Source organism: Anabrus simplex, chromosome 1, assembly GCF_040414725.1.
Source record: "Anabrus simplex isolate iqAnaSimp1 chromosome 1, ASM4041472v1, whole genome shotgun sequence".
NCBI classification, from domain to species: Eukaryota; Metazoa; Arthropoda; class Insecta; order Orthoptera; family Tettigoniidae; genus Anabrus; species Anabrus simplex.
This window is the reverse complement of record NC_090265.1, coordinates 1,404,401,053-1,404,425,253: the sequence shown is the minus strand read 5'-3', so window position 1 is coordinate 1,404,425,253 and position 24,201 is coordinate 1,404,401,053. Positions and strand designations below refer to the sequence as shown.

The window sequence follows — 24,201 nt, the reverse complement described above, 5'->3', positions numbered from 1 at the left end:
TTTACAGAATAAAACTAGCAAAACCACATGCAACAGTCACAAGAAAACACTCACTGATTCCCGCACGTGTGCGATACCGCCATGTTGAAGCGCCTAAGTCAGCCCAGCTGTTTGCTGGAAGAATGACTTGCTATACAGCTGTATATAATGCAAGCTCCTGCCGTCTAGCACTGACATAACAAAATAATATTTGGAGGATAGATGAAGAACATATTACGGAATATAAAAATGCATTCGCCAGAAAAATGGCATAAGTTGACTTAAGTGGTTATTGCACCCCTCGCCTCAATTGTAACATCATGGAATTTCTTGAAGGGGTTATGGTTTCAAAATTGTTCACATATATCCTGACAGGTTTTTGAAGTTCATACTGAAAAGAAGATTAAATTTTATGCCAGAACTTAATGACTGCAACAGAAACCTATAGTTTATTTCAAATGGGAAGCATTGTCCAGCCAAGCAGCAGCTATGGTGTCATGTTATCAACTCATTCAATGCTCTGTCCTCTGTGGAAAATTTCAATGCTTAAATATCACCTGCGTCAGGTCAAATATATTTTACTTCACAAAAATGACCACAAAGGAAACAACTTCCCAAAATCAATCAATCAATCAATCAATCAATCAATCAATCAATCAATCAATCAATCAATCAATCAATGATCTATACTTTAATTTTTATCAAATTAATTCACACCCGAGAAACAGTAAGGCTTCACCGATTTTCCAATCACTGGAAGTTTTAGTTTTCCAGTTCCTGTCATATTAGCTCCCAGCATCACTATAACCCTTTCTTTACTTGTTAACTGTTCCTCACAAACCACAACTGCCATATTGCACAGTTAATATTGCACAAAATTCGAGTTGCAGAGTACTTTTTGCTTCAAGGGAGGAAATGTTTGCTTTGAGAGATCAAGAAATTTGTGTAACCAAATTTCAAGTAATAGAGAAATAAATCCACTTGAAGAATAGGACAAAAGGCCGGGATATTTAATTTACTTCGAGATATTGAAAATTTGAGTAATGGAGATTTAAGATATTGGGGTTCGACAGTATCTTTTCTTTCAATAGATTCACAATTAAGTATTTATTTTCCACCTAGTCGATACAATGATTGCTTAAGGCAATTTTTAATGGTCAAAAGTGGTACATGTTTCGTATATTATCAACATCTTCAGCCACATAACACTGTTTAGATGAAAAATGTATAAAATTGACAAAGTAATTAACATAATTAACATAACATAAGATTGTCAATCTTATGTTAATTTTAAGGACACTTCCTCTAAAGCATTACTTTGTCAATTTTATACATTTTTCATCTAAACAGTGTTATGTGGCTGAAGATGTTGATAATATACGAAACATGTACCACTTTTGACCATTAAAAATTGCCTTAAGCAATCATTGTATCGACTAGGTGGAAAATAAATACTTAATTGTGAATCTATTGAAGTGCGATACGGACCATGAAGCTGATTTTATAGTATCTTTTCTGTTATAGGAACATTTCACCAGTAGTAGTTCGTTAGCATTAGTCACCTCCTTTACCTAAACATTATCCTTATATCCAACTAAGTTTATATACTGTTGACTAAATATTTCTGCCTTCTGCAAATCCTCACATATAAACACATACATAATTTTTTTTTTGCTAGGGGCTTTACGTCGCACCGACACAGATAGGTCTTATGGCGACAACATACATAATTTTGCTAGAAAATATGCTCCATTGAGAAGGATGTACCTGATTTCAGAATCTTTTGTTAGCCTGTCCAATTCACTCTGTAAGAACAGTTTCTCATCCTCCAAACTGTCACAGGTCTTTTGAAGCCTTGCATTTGTTTTCTGAAGTTTCTCATAATCATTATTCAAAGCTTCAATCTATAAGAGAAAAAAAGTAACAATTTCATATAAAATGTGTGTATATACTACTAATACTCTATATCATAATCATTTATTGACAATAAATAACTTAAGAAACAAATAATGATTTGGCAATGACATGATTCTCACCAGCTCCAACTAACCATTGCGTTAATTTCCAACCGATTCTTTTCTAGGGAATTCTTCTCATTTCTTGTAACATCTAAAGCTTTCTGCAGACTGTCTTTGTCCTGAGTAAGCTGTGAACAGTGCGCTCGGCAAGCATCTAACTGAGCAGTCAACTCACTTATTTTGCCTTCAAGAGTCTGCTGGTTCTCATCAGCAATTTCACACTGTTTCCGTACCAGAAGCAACTGCTCCTTGTTTGCTTGAAGTTTAACCTACAGGTAAAATATTCTTTGAACATTATTACAAAACAGGGTATAAGATCAACAGAATGGAAAAAGAAAAAAGAGTCATCAATGATGGATGAACTCTATTTTTTAATGGGTTCTACAAAAAAATACAAAACTACCTGTAAATCATGAATCTGCAAACGGTACTTGTGAAGAGCAGCCTGAACAGCAGAGATAGTACTCTCTGCAAAGGCTGGAGATGTTGGTGTACGTGCTACTCCTCGCTTTGGTGACCTGGAACGATAAAAATAAACAAAAATAGGTCTTTATTTAAGGAACACTAACTACGACGACAAACTACTAAAATTTATAATGCACACATAAATAGCAGTGAAGTTACTTAAATGGTAAGGAAAATGAAATGTCAGAAGGGTAAGCAGCAATAATAAAACACCACTTCATTACATTTATTCTCTGACCTGTTTATTTAAGAAAGCAAATGAACTTATCAGGACAATGAACATAGTCTGGATTACCAATATAAATGGTCCATTATTGGACATTATAAATTTTCCAGCTAACTCATTCCTGGTTACCAGCGTTTTGCCCCCGTGTGCTAAGTTGGGCTCACCAGGAATGAGTTAGCTGGAAAATTTATAATGTCCAATAATGGACCATTTATATTGGTATTATAAATTTACTCATTTGGGACAGATATTTCAGGTTCCCTATGGGAATCAACATCTATATCATAGTTTGGATTATGTGTACAGACTAATATGATGCAGCGTTCCATGTCTTTACATTATATATATATATATAAAAGAGTGAAAATTATTATGGTAAAACATGTAGTACTTATTATGACAATACTGGGTGCAAATATTGGCAACACTGACTGTGTACTGCAGTTGTTTACCGTCATTTGTTGAGCCCATGTGTTACACTGTATTACTTACATAAAGTTTGTTAAGAGAGCTGATCCATTGTTGTTCAGTTTGAGTTGAAGCATCGCCCTCTACTATGACTCCACTAATACGCCTTCTCATTTGCCCGGTCACACATGTAAACGAGTGAACACAACATAGTTACTAGTTCAGGCACTTGGAGTGCTGAGAATCCGGCATCAGTCTGCTTGACGAGACTAGCTCAGTGATCATTGCTAAGAGTGCTGGTGTAATCTGAGTCCATGTTTACCGTATTTGGTTTGTTTCTTTGGTTGTGAATTGTCATAATGTTTATGTATATAGTATGGTTTTCTACCTATGTGCCTTTATGTAAGAGCAAAAATAGATCGGGAAATGGGATTTCGTTTCATGAATTTCCTTTGAACGAACGTCACGAATGGCTAAATTTTATTTCGAGGAAGGATTTCTCGCCGAATTTCATTTCGAGATCATCGGAACTATATGTTTACCACATCCAGTAAATCCACACTTTCATGCTATGTAGTAAATATAAACTGAGACTGCAATAACACCCTTAGTAAGGGAGCACCCCTTAGCAGAAAGTCAGTGCCTAAAAGAACCAGAAAGATTGTGTTTATTGGTAATCGATGAAATGTCCATCGAACTGCAGATGTTATATGGCAAACTCGACACCTTCTTTGGACAGAAAGATACTAAAGCATAAATCCAATTACCCTGATCAATAACTTTCTCCGTTTTTTAATTTCCGGTGCGACTACAAAATACATGCTATCAGCATCATTTTTCTTCTCTAGGAGGCTTCAGGTACAGATCTACATACTTTAACACCCACAACAATAAAGGAAGTCGGAGACCATTCATATCATAAATATGCGCACGATTTTGTTAATGCAGGTGCCACTATCAAATACATGTTATCAATAAAGAAATAATTCAACTTACATGATGCCAGAAGTAAAGATGTAGCAACATTGCAACTGGGCAAATGCATTTCTTCAGCTTGGATAATGAGAGACTGCATTAGTTGAAAAATGATTTTCCCCAGTATCATACCTGAAGGAACTTAAGACCACCAGTGAGAAAGCCGGAAAGCAATTTCTTAGCAAGGAGACGTATAAGACCATTCTGTTAACTTCAGCATCAACAGTGGATTGTATCGAGTATGTTCTTCAGACAGGGTTCCATTATGTTTTGACCCAAACATTCAATAGTGACTCTAAAGAAATGGTTTTTAGCGCTCTGCGGCAAATGTCAGGCATCTTCAATCTCAACTGCTTTTTGGATATAGGAATCTTGGCTATTCCTGCAAGCAGTAACGTGCAGGTTGAGTTTGGCACTTCTGTGATTGGAAATACCAAAGAGATTCTTCCAAACATGCCCCAATGTCAGCGCAATGCAGCACAATTACCAGATCATGTCAGGTGTATCCTTGAGGATCTGCACAAGTCCCCTGGTAAGTTACTTCTATGCCAACAATAGGTAATATTGTACAATAGCTATTTCTTCATTCTGGCCTTCTGGCCCCAATTTGTCAACAGTTTGGACCCTTTCATAAAATTTACATTAGAAACTGAGAACAATAAAAAACTAAATTTCCTTGATTTAACAATCGAAAGGAAAGAAGAAAAGTTGGCCTTTACAATCTTTAGAAAACCGACTCAAACTATAAATACCATACGAAAAGATTCATACCATCCTGAGGCACATAAAAAGAGTTCCTTTTTAAGCATGTTAAACAGAGCCTTCAACATTCCCTTATCTAAAAACGACCTCCAAAAAGAAATTAATCTCATTTATAAAATAGCGATAAGCAACGGATACACAAAACACTACATAGATAGATTAGTGAATAAAATGAAGAATAAACCTCAAACGCAGCTAGTAAAAGAACATAAAAAGAAGAACTACGCCACCTTTACTTATAATAACGGGAATATTTACCAGATTACTAACATTTTTAAGAAATTTAATTTCAATATTGCTTTCCGCACCAATAACAACAATCAACGGCTAATTTTCAATCACCAAAGCATTGCAAGTAATAACAAATATTTAAATTCCGGGATATATAGGCTTAAATGCTCAAATTGTGCCACTTCTTATATCGGACAAACAGGCCGCAATTTCTCAGTAAGATACCAAGAACATATTAATGCCGAAAAACACAGGAAGTACTCGGCCATGAGTCTTCACATGACCGAATATAAACACAATTTTACATCGATAGAAAGGGACTTAACCATTCTACAAACTCTAAACAAAGGTAAATTAATGAATATCCTTGAAAATATCTATATTGAAATTGATCAGAAGCGAAATCCCAACCAGAATGTTAACGAAATTACGGAAAACATAAATATATTATTAGAAGAGGCTACTAACTTAGACTCATCCAGAAAAACCATCAAAAAGAATCCCAACAAACAACCAACACACCTCCTTCCGAACAGCTCCACCTTACACAATTGTCCCCCTTCCTTTCCGTCCGTTTCCCCTAGCCTATCACAACACCACTCCTCAGTAAGCTCCACCCTACGCAACACTTCACCCGCTCTCCTCACGTCACTTACCTCTCCCTCCAATACTCCCCGCCCACCGCAAGCACCTCACACACGTATACAGGACTCAGTCAGTTAACAACACGGCGTAAGGGAGGACGTTAAATACGACAAGATTGTCTTTTAGGTAATCAACTCTATTATCCTTCTTTCTCGCGAACATACATTTTTAACAAGGTTTTCTCCTCAAAATATTTTCTATTTCACTTCTCCTTTTCTCGTTTCAGACACATTTTAATAATCCTACCAAACTCAACTTCAACTACGGTTATTTTATCAAGATTTCCCCGATAAATCACATATAAGAAAATCCTGTATTCTTCAATTTATATTCAAGATCGACAAAATGTATACGCCTCCAACATGAAGAACCTTATCGCTGTTTTTAACTCGCCACTTGAAAACTGACTTGTTGTGGTTTTTAACCAACATGAATGAACTTTATCTCATCATCTTTATCATATGTTTTAATTTTCGAGCCATTTTATCATATCTTTTAGCTTATGTATCATCTTAACATCAATGTATTTTAATTGTCTTGCCATTTTACCAATTTTAGCTGAAGATGTTCCATATCGGAACGAAACATGTACTAGAGGTTATATGGATTTTATTATGTAATTAATAAGTCTATTATATAGAAATTGTTAAGTATTGGAAGGTGGGAACTTACTCTTAACTTAACCTTAGTTGTGTTGAGCCAATACGGAATAAACATGAGATTTATAAGATGCAAAAGAATTCCGGCGGAACTAAATTCCGGCACCTTGGCATCTCCGGAAACCAGAAAAATAGTTAGTGGGACATACAGCTAATAACATTGTTATTATTTCTTCATTATTGGTCTGAGGCACGATTTAAAATCCCACAGTTCTCTTTTCCTGCTCTGTTCTATCCCTCTATGAAGTTAGCATGTATGTGTGTTGAGTGCTCAGCCCAGAGGCTGGTTTGGATCTCAACAGTGCCGCCATCAGCTGTCAGAGACGGCCCAGGTGTCGCTGAAGAGGCATACTATAGAAATGAAATGCAAAGTGTATGATCCCCAATTTTTAGATTAGGAAATTTTCGTAAAATAATTTGTAATATTGAAGTCATGAAAATCATGTAATTTTGTTCATTTATAATGTAAAAAGATAATATTTTAAGAAGATTTGTAGTAGGGAATTTTGTATCTATGTAACTTTAATTTGTATAAGAGTCTGCACATGGCATGGCAGTGTAGGTTGCTCAAGAATTGTGCAATACGGAAAAGAGTGGCGATATCGGGAAAGACGGTTGAAGTCAGTTGGAAGTGTTACAACATGTGGTTTAGAAACCTGGGCTTAGACCGGGAAGTGGATGCTGAAGATGATAATTCATCAATGTGGACAAATGTGCAAGTTCGCCATTTGCGGATCGGAAGCTTGGTAACCAATCTGAAAGCTCCGATTTTGAACGAGGTTGCATTGACCAAGAGACGCTTGAAGATGTGGCAGTGGTAGTGTTGTTTCCTGTGGATTTTAGTAGACACTACGCCACATGGAGCAAGCCTATATATGTGTGCGCGTGCAACAAGTTTGTCAGCTTGCTTGTTATGGAGTGATGGACGAAACATATTGTGCGTGCGTGCTACGAGTTTATTTTAAATGTGCACAAGTTTGCGGTTACTGATCACTGATATTGAGGTTGCTGCTGAAGACGATTGCCACTGCTAAGTCTTTGCTGTACGAGTTCTTCACAGGTGCATTATGGCACAATTACCGAGTCATGACGAGTTCATTACTCGTTAATTCACATTCCCGGCGAGCGGTTGGTGGAAGATGCTACACGGTGTTCTTTTGTGAGTAAGACTATGGATTCCTCACCGAGGAAATGCACATTGTGGGCAGTCTTTTATATGTGTAATTTGGAGTTAATATGTTGTGCACAGAACTAATTACGACTTGACGGAAACGTAGCTGAAGTGTTTATTACTTGCTCGTTCTTTGAATAATACGACATGCTTGCCGTTATTTATTAATCCCGCAGCAGACATTTTACATTGTGTATGGCTTAGTAACAGAGTAAAGTGAGGTGGCTGGGTTTGTTTTTTGTACAGTTATGACATGTGGTAAGATTCCACGGTGATGATGCCATTGTATTAATGTATTTAAGGTTAGGGAGGGACAGTCTTCATATCCATAGGATAATCAGTTTGGAGCTTGGCCTTCAGAATTATGTACAGTTGTTGTGTATAGTTTGTAGATGTTGCTTATGTAGGTTTATACTGGTTTCATCATGTTATGATAATTGTTTTTTGTTGTTGTTGTTGTTGTTGTTGTTTTAATATTGTTTAGGGAGTAAATTGTTGTAGTGAAACTCGTGGTAAATATTTTATCGGTGGAGTGAGAAAAAACCTGGCATGCTATCAAAATTTAATTTCAGGGGTAAACAGTAACAGGTAAGGTTATAAAGCAAGTCTGGAGCCTCGTCAGCCTGATGACCGTTGCCTTGGGAGAGGAAGTTGCTCATTGCTCTAAAGAGTTAATTCTTCCTGTAATTGTTGCAGGTGGTGCCCAGTTTCATTATTTATACTTATCCTAGTAACCATTTATTCATTTGGTATCTTCAATAGCTTGTAGATGTCGGAGGTGGTTTCCCATTGCTTTCCTCACTGAGCCAGAGGTTGCTATTACATCTCAGTCTGCCAATCCCACTGAAATGCCCGCACTAACTGACCCTATGAGCAAAATTTTCACATATGTCGTATATGGCAAGTTTTGATGTTCGAAAAACACACCTGGAAACCAAGTGTGACAGCTGCTTAATTCCAGTGACAAGATGAAGGTGTTCATCAGCACTAATGGACTTTATTAATAAAGGAAATGAAAACGGAAGGCTGCATTATGCATCTGATTTGCTGCTGAGGGTTTTGAAAGTTATTCATGATTTTGTATTAAAAGCACAACCATGTGTGCATAAATGTTCTGGTGTGCCTATGTGTGACTATTTAGTGCCTATTTTGAAGGATTCTCTTTACTTAAGTAGTACTGAAATCAGACATCAGTTATTGATTGAAATTATTTGCGAGTGTACTATTTTTGTATTCTTAAATAACATAGCCACATCAACAGCAGATATCTTTGAAAAACCGAAATATTTGAATGTGAGAACGCGAAACCCTTACGCAGAAAGGTATTTTGTATGTAGCTCTAAAACAGAGAAGTTTGTGAAATTATTTCTTTCCTATAATTTACTACTGTTAACAATATTTTGTACAGATTTTTCCGCTATGGACGGCCAAGCTCTTCACTGAATTTCTTTATTAAGGTGTGAAGTGTGATTTAAATATGTTTTATCAAGTGATTGGCTATATATTTAAACAGAAATATACAAAATACTTTACGTGTGCTGTAATGAACAATCATGTTCCAATGCCAGCGATGCAGCGCTCGGCGGTAAAAATGGGAACTAGGCCCATGTCGCCCATGTCGCCCATATCGCTGTATTGGGAAGGCGTATTAGCGCAGTCATAGTCGAGGGTGGTGGTTGAATCTGTATAGTATGATGTTATATCATTTATAACATTTCTTTAGCAGAATCTGTGTTCTGAACTTGAATTATTTGAAGCCAATGAAATTGTGTGGAAGAAGAGGAACCTCTCACCATGAAAAATAGGCATTCCTAGGACTTTAATGGAAGACAGGATTTATATGCAACAGCAGATAGCTACAAGGACTTGCTATTTCTCAACAAGCCGTGAGAAATATCAATAAAAGTGATGATGGTGAACATGTATACCAGCAGTCGCACTGGGAAATGTGTCAGGTGGCCAAAGCTAACTCCAAGATCCAAAAAGAAACTCAAGAATCTTGCAAAATCTAACCAGAAAGCAATCAGCAGGGCACTGTTTGTGAAGATGGAAGAGTGAGAGTACAGATATCTCCCGTAACAGTCAAAAGATAGCTATGCCTTGCAGATTTAAAGGGAGGAGAAGCCAAGATCACAAACACAGCAGCAGCTAAGAAACTTCAGTGGGCAAATTTCTCAAAATACTGGAGTACTGAAGACTGGAAGAAGGTAGAGTATTATTTTATATACTGTACAGTAATTTTTGAGTAATTTCTGTGACTATAGGATTTTCAAAATTTATCAATGCAGTAGTGCTTCTTCTTTATGTGTGAAGTCGTTATACAGCTTAACAGTTCAAAAGAATAATATTTATAATCACGTAGCAGCCTACAGTGTAACTGTGTAGCCTAAATACTTTGCTTTTTGTTCAGGTGTGCTTCAGTGATGCATCTTCTGTGTTTTAGAAGAATTCATCCAGTATGTCACAAGTAGTGGGATAAGATAGACATGCTAGCTGTGCAAAAAAATTCTGCTACAATGGAAATTACATTGTCGGGCTATAGCTAGAAATACTGACTTCTGTTTAAGAAATAACCTCGTAATTAAGAACACCTTTTTCCAGAAAAGACCTAGCCATAAAGTAACAAGATACAGCTGGGATGGACAGCAGAAATCTTTAATTGATTATATTATCCCTAATAAGGAAGCCGGTTTGTTTATCACCGATGTGAAAGTATTGCCAGGGGAAAGTCTGGACAGTGACCACAGATTACTGATGGCAACCTTTAGAAACATCCCAGTAGAAAATGTTAAGACCAGGTGAAAACCCAAAATAAGGGTGTAGAAATTGGATGAACCTGAAAAAAAAAAAAAGGAAGAATACCAAAGAAGTATCCGTGACCACCTCCCAACAGATGAGACAGAAATGGGAGAAAAGGAATGGACCCGATTCAAGAAAATACTTGTGAGCTCAGCTGTTGATATTGTAGGAAAAACAAGTTGCATACCAAAAGAAAAGGAAACTTCTTGGTGGAATGATTCTGTGCAGCAAGCCATAAAAGATCAGAATACGGCAAGACAAGAAAGAGATAAAGAGAACCTAAAAGGAGCAGATAAGGATTACGTACTGGCTTGAATTTACTGACAAATTAGTAGAAGACAGTAAAGGAAATAAGAAACTTCTGTACATAATTGTGAAAAACAAAAGAACTATTCATGCACCAATTACAGCATTGGAAAGAGATGACAATTTTATAACATGGAGAGAGGTAGACATTTGGGAAGAGAAGAGAAGGTATTTTTCTTCCTTGTATAATGGAACAGACCCAGTAGAAATCACTCAAGAAGATTTGGAATTGGATACTGGGAACAAGGCTGGAAAAACTGAATCGCCATTGACTTGGTTTGAGATTGAAAATGCTCTGAACAGTATGAGCTAAGGCAAATCACCTGGCCTTGATGAGGTGAGCTCAGACATGATAAAATCTGCAGAAACTCATGGACTTCAGTGGCTATTTAGAGTGATGAATGCTGTGTGGAATGAAGAGACAATCCCGACTGACTGAACTAAGGGTTGTATAGTCCCTCTCTTCAAGAAAGGCAATAGATGGATATGTGGCAATTACAGAGGAATCACACTCCTGTCTCATGACTTAAGTTGATGGAGAAAGTGACAGAGAAAAGATTACAAAAGATCACTGAACCACAGCTTGTGAAAGAACAACATGGGTTTTGAAGTAACAGATCAACAACAGATCTATTTTTTGCTGTTAGGATGATAATGGAAAAACATTGGGAAAAGGGAAAAAATGTCATCTTTGTCTTTCTGGACCTAGAAAAAGCCTATGACAGCATACTGAGGTATAAACTTTGGAATTGCTTGAGAAGGAGAAATGTTCCAGTATCTCCCATCAGTACAGTAAAAATGTTGTACAAACACTGCCAGAGCTGTGTAAGGACAGGAAATGGCTACTACAACTGGTTTGTAACAAGTAAAGGCAGCATTTTGCCACCTTTACTTTTTATCACAGTGATGGATGAGATAATGAAAAGAGTGAAACAGCACAGCAAGAAAAGTGCATTCTGCATTTCCAGATGATGTGGTGATTTGGGGAGGTAATGAGAAAGAAGTTCAAGAAGAGATTAATGCCTGGAATTGTCATTTTAAGGAATTTGGACTTAAAATCAGCCTTAAGAAAACAGTTGTTATGACAGCTAACAAACAAACGTCAGGAACAAATATCACAGTAGACGGACAGAAATTGCAAGAAGTTAGCCACTTCCAATACCTCGGCAGTGTCCTGACTAAAGATAACCAATCAAATGCTGAAACCACAAAGAGAGTTCAAAGATGAGGTTACAAGCCTTCTCTGGGACAGCCAGATTCCAATACTAGCCAAACGAACACTTTATCAAGCTTACTTCTTGCTCATAACAACGTATGGCATTGAAACTTGTATCATCACGGGCAGATATAAATGTAGACTCCAAGCTGCAGAAATGAAATTCCTCCGGACAATGCTACAAAAAACCAGGAGAGATAAGGTCTGCAACGAGAGTATCCGCCAAGAGATTCAAATAAGAGAATCGATATGTGACACCATAACCAGATCAAAATTGAAATGGTATGGCCATGTAATGAGAATGGATTCTTACTCAGTAGCTAAGGAATGGTTAGAGAAAACCTTAGACGGCAAAAGACCTAGAGGTAGACCTCGAAGGAGACAGATTGAACAAGTCAAACAAGATCTACAACATAGAGGAGTGGATTGGAACCAAGTACAGGAAGAAGAATGGTACCTAAATCGACTGAAGTGGCAAGCGCTCATACACCGCACCTGGGAAACTGGAGACGGTTAACTGATGATGATGATGATTTTTAAATTTATTTTTGTTTGAGCCTTTTTAGGACCATGGGCTCGTTTTGACTTTTTACACGGATCTGGTGTTGCTTTTTGGCTCAGAAAGCTTTCATTTTCTGGCTGTGTGCCAGCTTTCTCTCCTCTGTCCATTTTGGTCTGGTGGTCCCGGTGTTGTTCTTGATGGTGAGGGACACTGGGAAGACACCCTGCATTGTGATCTATAGGAACTGGGATAGTTACTGTATGGTATTTAGTGGAATTTGTAATTGTTCTAGGTCCGATTTCACTGCGGTAATCCATCTGTTCTTGGAGGTTTTTCCCTCTACCTATTGCACTGAAGATCTTGGTGAGTCTGCAGAGGGCCATGTGGGACAAGTGGCTTTTCTTCATAGCTGTCTTCCTGATGAACATGCAGCACATTGTTGTACCTGATCCTGTAGGTGTCATCCTCTTTTCTGATGAGTTCTAATATCCTCCTTAAGATTTTCCATTCCTTGAGATCTTATTTTCCTGAGTAGGCTTTTCCTAGTCATCAAGAGACATTCAGAGGTCTTATTAATGAGTTGTAATATTTAAGATTCTTGGAAAGGTAACACGTAGAAGCTGTTGAGAGGTATTTGGAGATAACGGAGAAAGAAGCAGTTACCTAAAGTTAACCCAATTACTTCAGGTTTAATGGTCCTGCACTCGTTTAGAAATCAGATTTAAATCGTCCTCAACATGAGTAAGCCACCAGGTTAGAGCTACTGTGCACCACTCTGAAATAAATGACATAAATGGGGCAGCAACTAGAATTTTCATAAACAGTTTTCAGTGAAGCATTCAAAATCATTGTACTCAACAACAATGATGTTAGAACGGAGATTTTGTATGGAAAATCTCAAAATATTCGGGTATATATAGAGGCACTTCAAGCTATTCATTGTCTCTCGAAAAATTGGGGTTTCTATAAATTTTGTCTTTGCACCAATATGATTGGAGGCGAGGCTTACGAACCTGGGACACCAGAATATAGAGAGTGAAGTGGGCCTTAATTTCATCCACATTAGTGCCAAAGCACTTTTCACCACCTTCCATGTGGATCTGATAATTGTTCCATAGCGTAAATATTTGTTTCCCGTGCAATGTGAGAAATGACGGGTCCATAACCTCCAAGAATACAGACAACTCTGATACAGAATTATCTAAATACAATAAAACCTCATTAAGACATTTTTGCAGGGGATAACTAAACAGAACGTGTTAAGTGAATAAATATGAATGAAAACTATGCAATAGGGATATGGAAACACTAGGTATGATTTTTCTGACATGAAGGCATTTTACATTGTGTATCTGCATGTACAGTGAAAACTATATCTACCATTTTTTAAAGATGAGAGGAGAGTATTTAAAAGCAGTAAAGAACACGAGAGAACAAATATGAAAACCTTTTCCCCTAGGGCTTATAAAATATCAAACCATAATTGCAGATCACACTTTCTAAAACAAATGTCAGTAGGTAAGGTAAGGTAAGGGTTATTCTGACCGAAGGCAGGTCCGAACCTCCACAGAGGCGTTCCTGAGCCAGAGTTTACGTGCGGTAGGGTGGCCAGTTCCTTTCCGCTCCTCCATTCCCTTACCCCCCAACCAACAGCGCGTGGCAACCCATCCAACTCCTGACCACGCCCAATGTTGCTTAACTTCGGAGATCTCATGGGATCCGGTGTTTCAACACGGCTACAGCCGTAATGTCAGTAGAAGCCTTTTATTTTGGAGCAGTGGGTTATTAAACATAATTTTCTGATAACACTTTTAGACAATGAATTGGAGGTTACACTCAAGACTTGACCGTGTGCAACTGGGAGGAATTACTTTGGTACCATTCTGAATAAAATTCGACCAACTCCAGTGATAGAGTCAAAACTCGAAGGTACGAGTTCAACATCTGCAACATCTATGCACTTTAAGGTGAGGAAGCCAGTCCACTTTCTGACAGATTTTAATTTTGTCTTCATTAGTAAGGAATTTCAAGTTTTCGTATCCAATAACTAGGCTATCACACGACAAATATGCCCCACGCTACTCAATTTCACACGATGATGTTCTAATCCAGATATATTCTACTGTATTATGCAACAAATATTCACTTCACTTCACTGTACCATTCAACATGAAATGTATTATTCAGCAATCTCGCTACTAACAAGCAAGCAAAACTTAACATTCCTGACGCTAAAGGCTTGCTCCCCGAAGGTGCAACTTATCCTGTGAAGTTCAGGAATTAAAGGCCTTTCTCCATACTCACGCAAGTGTGGCAACGGCTCTTACCCGAGTTGGAAATCACATTTCTTCCACAAGGGATGACAAATAACATTTTCGGGGCTAGGAAAATGTGATCACTAAGCAGTAATAGCGAAAATTCGTGATGCGATAAGTGAGGTATATTTATATAGATTTAGTACGATGAGAGGACTTCGAAGTTACGAGATGCTAAGGGGAAAAACGTGTTAATGAGGAATGCACTAACAAGGTTTCAATGTATTTGTCTCTCACTTCTCCTGATACCCCTGGAGACCCTGTAAAGTGATGAATAATTGGTTGGTTATCTCTATTACTAACCCATACCCAGTCACTGTTTTGGTTTCGTACACGGGGCTTTAGGTATGATTTCAATGTCACTCGTATCAGATGAAATATCACTTTCACTTCAAATCTCTTCTTCAATGTTATCATGATCACCATCACTGTCCTAAAAGTCTAAAACACTTTCAATTAGCTCAGCAATAGCATTAATGTCACTTGCTTATACTATGCCTAGAACCATGGCTAGGAGAATGATTGAAATCCGATAAACAGTTTGTGCTTTCAGAGGCTACAATTAGGCAATATAAAACAGTGCAAGTTGTTAGAAGGAGAGCTGTAAACAAGCCGTATTCCTGTTTTATAGTAGTTTGCAAAAGGGGTGATCAAAATATAAGCTAGCACATATGACTCGAAGCGGCACGTGAATATCTTGTCATTTGAGTTTAAGCCCTGGCGAATGCTCACATGAATGTCACATCAGTCGAGTGGGTTAAGGCCGTATGCTTCCCTGGATCTGAGCACCAGATTCCAACTTCGGAATTTCTAAGTGCAAGAGGTGGGAAGATGAGATGAGGTGAAGAGATTTAAGGACTTTAACTATAAAACAATCGTTAAATGTGGATTGATGAAGTTGGGTGGATATAGGTTTTTCAGGAATTGTGGCTGCCACACTCTTGTTTGGGAGTATTGGTAGTTATTTAAAGATAAGAATTACATTATGTTCCATACTGAACTGAGTTCACAATTAAATTGAAAGAAGTTATGTCATGGTTCAACCTTTTCACTACATGTAGAATTAGAAATGTAACGTTATATTACTAGTTGATTATAAGCGGTACTGGTTTCGACCACTGTTCTGGGTCATCATCAGCCGATCACTTAACATATAAAAAACAATGCACAGGAAAATAATAGGTGATGTATAAATTTTCACTAGTTGTAGTTCATGAAGTATTATAACACTTTTGGCAGTAGCACTGGATGTTGAAAGTTCTTAAAATCTTGAAGAGGTCAAGGGTCAATCATATAAATGAAGCCAGATGTGAGCTCTTGGAGAGCAGTAAAACATATGTGCTAATGGCACTACTTTTTTAAATGTTTATGAAGATAAAAAATTAAATAGCTTCTATGATCAAGTTTGTAAATGTTGCTAGGCGTGAAATTGTGTAAAACAGTGTAATATACTTCACAATAGAAATATATAGCGAGGTTTATAAAATCTCGTATATCAGATTCTTGAAGTTTGGAGATGCAGAAAAGTTGACATAAACAAACAATTGTGAAAAGAAAAAAGTTAAAAAGCACAATATTAGAACAACTGAGAATCTCATTTACACAGCGTGCGATTTCTTGAAGATAAGAGCTCAGGTAGTTCTTGAAGTGGCGTAAGGTATAAAGTTAAATGTTATAATGATTTGAACCGTAAGTGATATTATAATACCCAGTTCAATGAGGAAAAGAAAAAGAGAGAAACAAAGTAGTTTTTTTTTTTAAAGCATTATATATAGCGAGGGGTTGAATTGGTTAGGAGATGATGAAGTGGAATGAAGAAAGAAGAAAGGAAAGGATGGGATAGCGAAATAAAGGAGGAGTAGTAGTTTAAAGTGGGGCAGGTGGATGGGTTATTGAAGGTAGAAAACGTGGGTAGGACCTATGTAAGGCATGGAAAATCGAATTCGGGTTTAGAAATTTAACATTTTTGAAAATGAGAACGAGGAAGTCAAACAGAATATTGGGTTTTTCAGAAATGTCGTTTAAATTGGAATTAGGGTTGAAGTATTAGTCCAGGTGAATAAAACTATTTTCAGTTGTGTTTAAAGGGGGCCTGTGTTAATAATTTAAAGTATTTGCATGTCCTGTTCAATTCTGGTGAAATTTATGTTTAGAGTCTTGTATGTGTTGTCCTATTGCAGAGAGTCTGTTATATTTTATGGTGTTAACATGTTCGGAGTATCTGATAGTAAAGTTACGCCCAGTTTGTCCAATGTACGAAGAGCTACAGTTGTTACATTTGAATCTGTCTACTCCAGATTAAGAAAAACCATTAGATTTATTTAATGAGTTATTGTGCAATATATCAATATTTCTGTTATTGGTTCTAAAATAAATTTTCATGTGTTTTTTAAGGATGTTGGTAACTTTATGAATGTCTTGACTCGTAACTAATTCAACCCCTTGCTATATATAATGCTTAAAACAAAAAACTTCTTTGTTTCTCTCTTTTTCTTTTATACACTGAACTGGGTATCACTTATGTTTCAGATCATTATAACATTTAAATTTATATCTTAAGCCACCTCAAGAACTACCTGAGCTCTTATCTTCAAGAAATCACATGCTGTGTAAATGAGATTCTCAGTTGTTCTAATATTGCAATTTTTGATTTTTTCTTTTCACAACTGTTTTTTTTTTTTAAATGTCAACTGTTCTGCATCTCCAAACTTCAAGAATCTGACATATGAGATTTTATAAACCTCACTATATATTTCTACTGTCAAGTATATTACACTGTTTTATACGATTTCACGCCTAGCAACGTTTACAAACTTGATCATAGAAGCTATTTAATTTTTCATCTTGATAAACATTTAAAAACGCAGCGCCATTAGCACATATGTTTCACTGCTCTCTAAGAATTCACATCTGGCTTCATTTATATGATTGATCCTTGACCTCTTCAAGATTTTAAGAACTTTCAACATGCAGTGCTACTGCCAAAAGTGTTATAATACTTCATGAACTATAACTAGTGAAAATTTATACATCACCTATTATTTTCCTGTGCACTGTTTTTGATATTTTAAGTGATCATCGGCTGATGATGACCCGGAACAGTGGTCGTAACCGGTACCGCTTATAATCAACTAGTAATGTAACATTACATTTCTAATTCTAGATGTATTGAAAAGGTTGAACCGTTACATAACTTCTTTCAATTTAATAGTGTTGGTAGTTATGCTAATGTAGACAGCTAGGTAGACTCTGCACTGAAGCTGGTAGATGATGCCGGGTGAAAAGTGATCATGAAGACTATGTATGGAGTAGGACTTGTCGGTGGTACTGCTCGTGAAAGAAGTGCCAAGTATACAGGGTGACAATACCAACAATGCTTAGTGTGTTGTGCAGGACGGTAAACTGGTAAGTTTTCAAGCAGGGCCCATGTCCGGAAATGCATGGTTTGGGTGCTGTGGAGTGCTAAAATATAAGTGTGCTGCAGACATTGTGATAGATGTGCGTTCCACACTTTGTCAAGAAACTTCCACCAACCCAATATGAGCATCAGATTATACATTAAATAATAAAAGGGTTTCAAACTGTCAACCTCTAACTTGATTTCACTGTATATATGAAGAAAAAAGTGAGTGATCCGTGTAAAAGTGAGTGATCTGTGTAATGAATGAATACAACAATGGGGACTGGAAAATACATCTGATGATCCTTACCTAGGAGGTGGATATTGGCCTGTCTGGGAGAGGTGAACATGTGGAGCAGGAGCATGACTAGCTTCTGTGTCATGACTCTCTGCATCCTGAATCACAGCATGAGCAATGTCCCTTACAGCATTCTGCAGTAGTTCCATTTCCTCCTGCATTCGCATGACTTGTCCCACTCCATGCTCTGCCTCACCACACCGTTCTTCCTGGACATGCAAACCAGAGTAAGTCAAGTTGCCACTATCATAAAAGAAACTAGCAATACTATTATACATTGATAATGGTCACAATTTCTGTGTAGAAGAAATCTACAAAGTTTAAAAAATAAACCCACAAACTAGGAATAAGGACTGAATTCTTATGAATGTCAAGGAAACTAACAATAATATTATTCATGGCAAATTGTTGTAACTTCTGTGTAGAAGAAATCTACATGAAAGTTCAAAAAAAAACCACAAACTAGGATTAAGGACTGAAATATTATCAAGATCTTAACTGTTTTGTCAGATTTGAAATGGATGAAATGTATTCATGCAATGATGACGGAGGCTTCCACTATTTGTAAACCCAGTACAGAGTAGGATAGAGTGGTTAGCTCTATGCCTAACTGCCTTTACTCCCAAGAATTAATCTGGTACTTATTTTTGGTGTAGGATCTCCAGGTGGGGACTACACGAGAGAGGGCGATCATCAGGAAGATGGATACTGACATTCTGCGAGTCGGAGCGTGGAATGTTAGAAGTTTGAATCATTGTGGTAGGTTAGAGAATCTGAAAAGGGAGATGGATAGACTAAAGTTAGATGTTTTTTTTTTTTTTTCTAGTTGCTTTACGTCGCACCGACACAGATAGGTCTTATTGCGACGATGGGACAGGGAAGGGCTAGGAGTGGGAAGGAAGCGGCCGTGGCCTTAATTAAGGTACAGCCCCAGCATTTGCCTGGTGTGAAAATGGGAAACCACGGAAAACCATCTTCAGGGCTGCCGACAGTGGGGTTCGAACCTACTATCTCCCGAATACTGGATACTGGCCGGACTTAAGCTACTGCAGCTATCGAGCTCAGTAAAGTTAGATGTAGCTGGTATAAGTGAAGTACGTTGGTAGGAAGAACAGGATTTTTGGTCAGGCGACTACCGAATTATCAACACAAAATCAAACAGGGGAAATGCAGGAGTTGGTTTAATAATGAATAAGAAAATAGGGCAGCGGGTAAGCTACTACGACCAGCATAGTGAAAGAATTATTGTCGTCAAGATAGACACCAAACCAAGGCCCAACACAATACTGCAAGTCTATATGCCTACTAGTTCAGCCGATGATGAGGAAATCGAAAGAATATATGAACAGATAGAAGATGTAATACAGTATCTAAAAGGTGACGAGAATCTAATTGTGATGGGAGACTGGAATGCAGTGGTTGGCCAAGGAAGAGAAGGTAATACAGTAGGAGAATTTGGATTGGGACAAAGGAACAAAAGAGGAAGTCGGCTGGTTGAATTCTGCACTGATCATAATTTAGTTCTTGCCAATACTTGCTTCAAACACCTCAAACAAGAGCTGTATATGTGGACGAGACCTGGAGACACTGGAAGGTATCAAATAGACTTCATTATGATTAGGCAGAGATTCAGAAACCAGGTGTTGGATTGCAAAACTTTCCCAGGAGCAGATGTGGACTCTGACCACAACTTGTTGGTCATGAAATGCCATCTGAAGTTGAAGAAATTGAAGAAAGGACAGAATGCCAAAAGATGGGATCTAGACAAGTTGAAAGAAAAGAGTGTGAGGGATTGTTTCAAGAAACATGTTGCACAAGGGATAAATGAAAATTCTGAAGGAAACACAATAGAGGAAGAGTGGATAGTCATGAAAAATGAAGTCAGTAGGGCTGCTGAAGAAATGTTAGGAAGGAAGAAAAGATCAACTAAGAATCAGTGGATAACTCAGGAGATAGTAGACCTCATTGATAAAGGATGAAGATACAAGAATACTACAAATGAAGAAGGCAGAAAAGAATACAGGCGATTAAAGAATCAAGTGGATAGAAACTCCAAGGTAGCTAGGGAAGAATGGCTGAAGGAGAAGTGCAAGGATGTTGAAGGTTGTATGGTCCAGGGAAAGGTAGATGCTGCATACAGGAAAATCATGGAAACCTTTGGAGAAAGGAAATCTACGTGTATGAATATTAAGAGCTCAGATGGAAAGCCACTTCTAGGGAAAGAAGACAAAGCAGAAAGATGGCAAGAACATATCCATCAGTTGTATCAAGGTAAAGATGTAGATAATTTGGTTCTGGAACAAGAAGAGGCTGTTGATGCTGATAAAATGGGAGACCCAATTTTGAGGTCAGAGTTTGACAGAGCTGTGTGTGACCTAAATAGGAACAAGGCACCTGAAATTGATGACATTCCCTCTGAATTACTGACTGCCTTAGGAGAAACCAGCATGGCAACGTCATTCCATTTAGTGTGTAAGATGAATGAGACAGGAGAAGTCCCATCCGATTTTCGGCAGAATTTTGTTACACCTATTCCCAAGAAGCCGTGTGTGAAAACTAATGCACCATTAGTTTAGTATCTCGTGCTTGCAAAATTTTAACATGTAATATTTACAGAAGAATGGAAAAACAAGTAGAAGCTGAGTTGGGAGAAGATTAATTTGGCTTCAGAAGAAATGTAGGAACACGTGAAGCAATCCTGACTTTACGTCTGATCTTAGGGGATCGAATCAAGAAGGACAAGCCCACATACATGGCATTCGTAGATCTAGAAAAGGCATTCGATAATGTTGATTGGACCAAGCTATTTAAGATTCTGAAGCTGATTGGGATCAGATATCGAGAACGAAGAACTATCTACAATCTGTATAAAAATCAGTCTGCAGTGATAAGAATTGAGGGCTTTGAAAAAGAAGCAGCAATTCAGAAAGGAGTGAGGTAAGGTTGAAATTTGTCCCCCCTCATTTTCAATGTTTACATAGAACAGGCAGTAAAGGAAATCAAAGAGGAATTTGGAAAGGGAATCACAATCCAAGGATAGGAAATCAAAACCTTGAGATTTGCTGATGATATTGTTATTTTATCTGAGACTGCAGAAGATCTCGAGAAGCTGCTGAATGGTATGGACGAAGTCTTGGGTAAGGAGTACAAGATGAAAATAAAGAAGTCCAAAACAAAAGTAATGGAGTGCAGTCAAAGAAGGCAGGTGATGCAGGAAATATTAAATTAGGAAATGAAGTCTTAAAGGAAGTAGATGAATATTGTTACTTGGGTAGTAAAATAACTAACGATGGCAGAAGTAAGGAGGACATAAAATGCAGACTAACACAAGCAAGGAAGAGCTTTCTTCATAAAAGAAATTTACTTACTTCAAATATTGATATAGGAATTAGAAAGTTGTTTCTGAAGTCTTTCGTGTGGAGTGTGGCATTGCATGGAAGTGGAACATGGATGATAACTAGCTCAGAAAGAAAGAGAATAGAAGCTTTTGAAATGTGGTGTTACAAAAGAATGCTAAAGGTGAGATGGATAGATCGAATCATGAATGAAGAGATACTGAATCAAATTGGTGAGAGGATATCGATTTGGCTAAATTTGACGAGAAGAAGAGATAGAATGATAGGACACATCTTAAGACACTCAGGACTTGTTCAGTTGGTTTTTGAAGGAAGTGTAGGTGGTAAGAATGGTAAAGGTAGACCAAGGTACGAATATGACAAGCAGATTAGAGCAGATGTAGGATGAAATAGTTACATAGAAATGAAAAGGTTGGCACAGGATTGGGTGATATGGAGGGCTGCATCAAACCAGTCTATGGACTGATGACTCAAACAACAACAAATTTACATCCTTGTGTCTGAAGGCTTTGGACAACAAACTTGTGATGGTTTGATCACACCATGAATCCCGCAACAGAAGCGATGCTCTCTTTAGTTCTAGTTTCAATACTTTAGGCATTCACGACAGTATGACAACTGTTGACATTTTACCACTGGTGCTGCTGTCATATTCCATATTTGGAAGTTGGTTATGTGATAGTATGTCGGAAACATGTACTGTATGTCAAATTTATCACCCGCTTCCTGAAAGCAGATGGGTAGTTTCCCTTCGAGGTGTTCTGACATGCAACTAATCATGCAAATGGTATAGGAATGGGAAGTAGTTGCAATGCTTTGAAAAGAAGCTTCAGTTGTCTCTTCACCGGCCACTGATAGTGTCCTATTCCATGTGAATTCATACTCAAATCAACTTTGGTCTACACTGAATGCCATGTCTGCATCAATTGCATTAGCACAATTGAAGGCTTAATTTTGCATACAAACTCCTACTTTGGTTTTCAAGGAGGAGATAGTAAAATTCTGCCTTGTGACCTCGCATAATGTTTTTTTATAGAGGCGTTTGAACTGGTGGAGGAAATACTTGCTGGTTTTAAAACTGAGATTATCCAGCAAGATAACAGCTTCTTTTGCCAACTTTAAATGCCAGTAGTGAATTGTGTGTCCTATATCACATGCAATCTGGAATTTTGTGTACAAATGCTCACGAATTTCATCATTTCTGTGTTCTAGCGTCCTGCCTCTCTATAATGCCTTCACTATTTGCCTCACTTCTTCTGGTGATGTCTTGAATTTTTGGGCAGTTGCTGGAATGGTTTTCTTTGCAATCTTGATACTGCCATAAATATTTTGTGCTGTTCTTTCAGAAAACTGTTCATGGATATATTTCCATTTCACTCTAGAACTGGTTCCTCACTTCAAATAAAGTGTTTGTCAGAAGTCAGGACAAAGTGCGATTGATAGATGAGTAACACCCCTTTAAAAAACCTAGGTCCAGCTGACCCGGCTGGCAGTCCCATGTAAGGGTCCCTTACCATGGTTACGGTGAAGACTGCATCGGTATACACAGTGGAGTAGATGGACTATGGCACAGTACAGATGGCGGAAGAGGCATTCCAGTGCTAGGGAGAATAAGAGTAAAAGGTATATGGTCGCCATATATCAGTTTTAGGGGACAACAGTTCCGCACGTTAGTGGCGATACCCCGACAGCGTCTGTTTCACATCTTAGTGGCGGCTGACTTATAACATTCAGAAGTGGAACTCTGAGTTTAACCGACTGACATGTCAGTCCAAATCAACATGGACAGAGACCTTCTAAAGCAATTTACCCCAGGGGTTTCAGTTCCCAAGTGGTCTCTTTGGATTATGGGGAGACCAACGATGAGTGCATGGAGGTAAGTTGGAGTACCTCAAATCCCAATAAGAACAAGGTTAAAGCAAGATCTCAAATTTGCCTAATGATATTTAATGTCCATTTTCTTTTGAAAGTCAGGAAACTTAAAAATATCCTAAATAAATCTAAAGAACACAATTTAAAATAATTGCATACCAAGAATCACAATACATAGATGAATACCCTTTTGATTCTGAAAATTACAGGATATTTTGATGTATCCACAAAGACGCACACAACATACTGTCACTTGCGTACACGGTTTATATTTACAAACTGTTATACATTTGTCACACATCAATAAAATACCATACTGAACAACTGCCTATCATGAAGAATAAGAAGAGGACTGCACCAGAGGCATGCCAACTACCAACTCAACAAAACCAATTCACATACTTCAAATACTCGCTAACACGACTTCTGAGAAAAGTGCTGGAACGATTGAAGATTCATGGATTGACTTGCCAACTGGAGAAGTGCCACTTCGCCCACTCCCTCATAGAATATCTTGGCCATGTCCCAATATGTGAAAGCATAGAAAGGCAACCGGATAAGAATCAAGCTATCGAAGAAGCTGAACGCCTGTAGACCA

The 24,201-nt window shown here is 37.7% G+C and overlaps 1 protein-coding gene across 1 annotated transcript in view; it reads right to left on the bottom strand.

Annotated features, from left to right (window-relative positions):
- The window catches only part of Root (ciliary rootlet coiled-coil, rootletin), a 461,920-nt gene that overhangs the window by 319,216 nt on the left and 118,503 nt on the right, over positions 1-24,201 (bottom strand). The window contains exons 8-11 of the mRNA XM_067137854.2: positions 18,388-18,584; positions 2,401-2,515; positions 2,030-2,266; positions 1,747-1,883 (exon numbers count right to left, since the gene is read on the bottom strand). Coding sequence (XP_066993955.2) covers positions 1,747-1,883; positions 2,030-2,266; positions 2,401-2,515; positions 18,388-18,584 — 686 coding nt within the window. The remainder of the gene's footprint in view (positions 1-1,746; positions 1,884-2,029; positions 2,267-2,400; positions 2,516-18,387; positions 18,585-24,201) is intronic.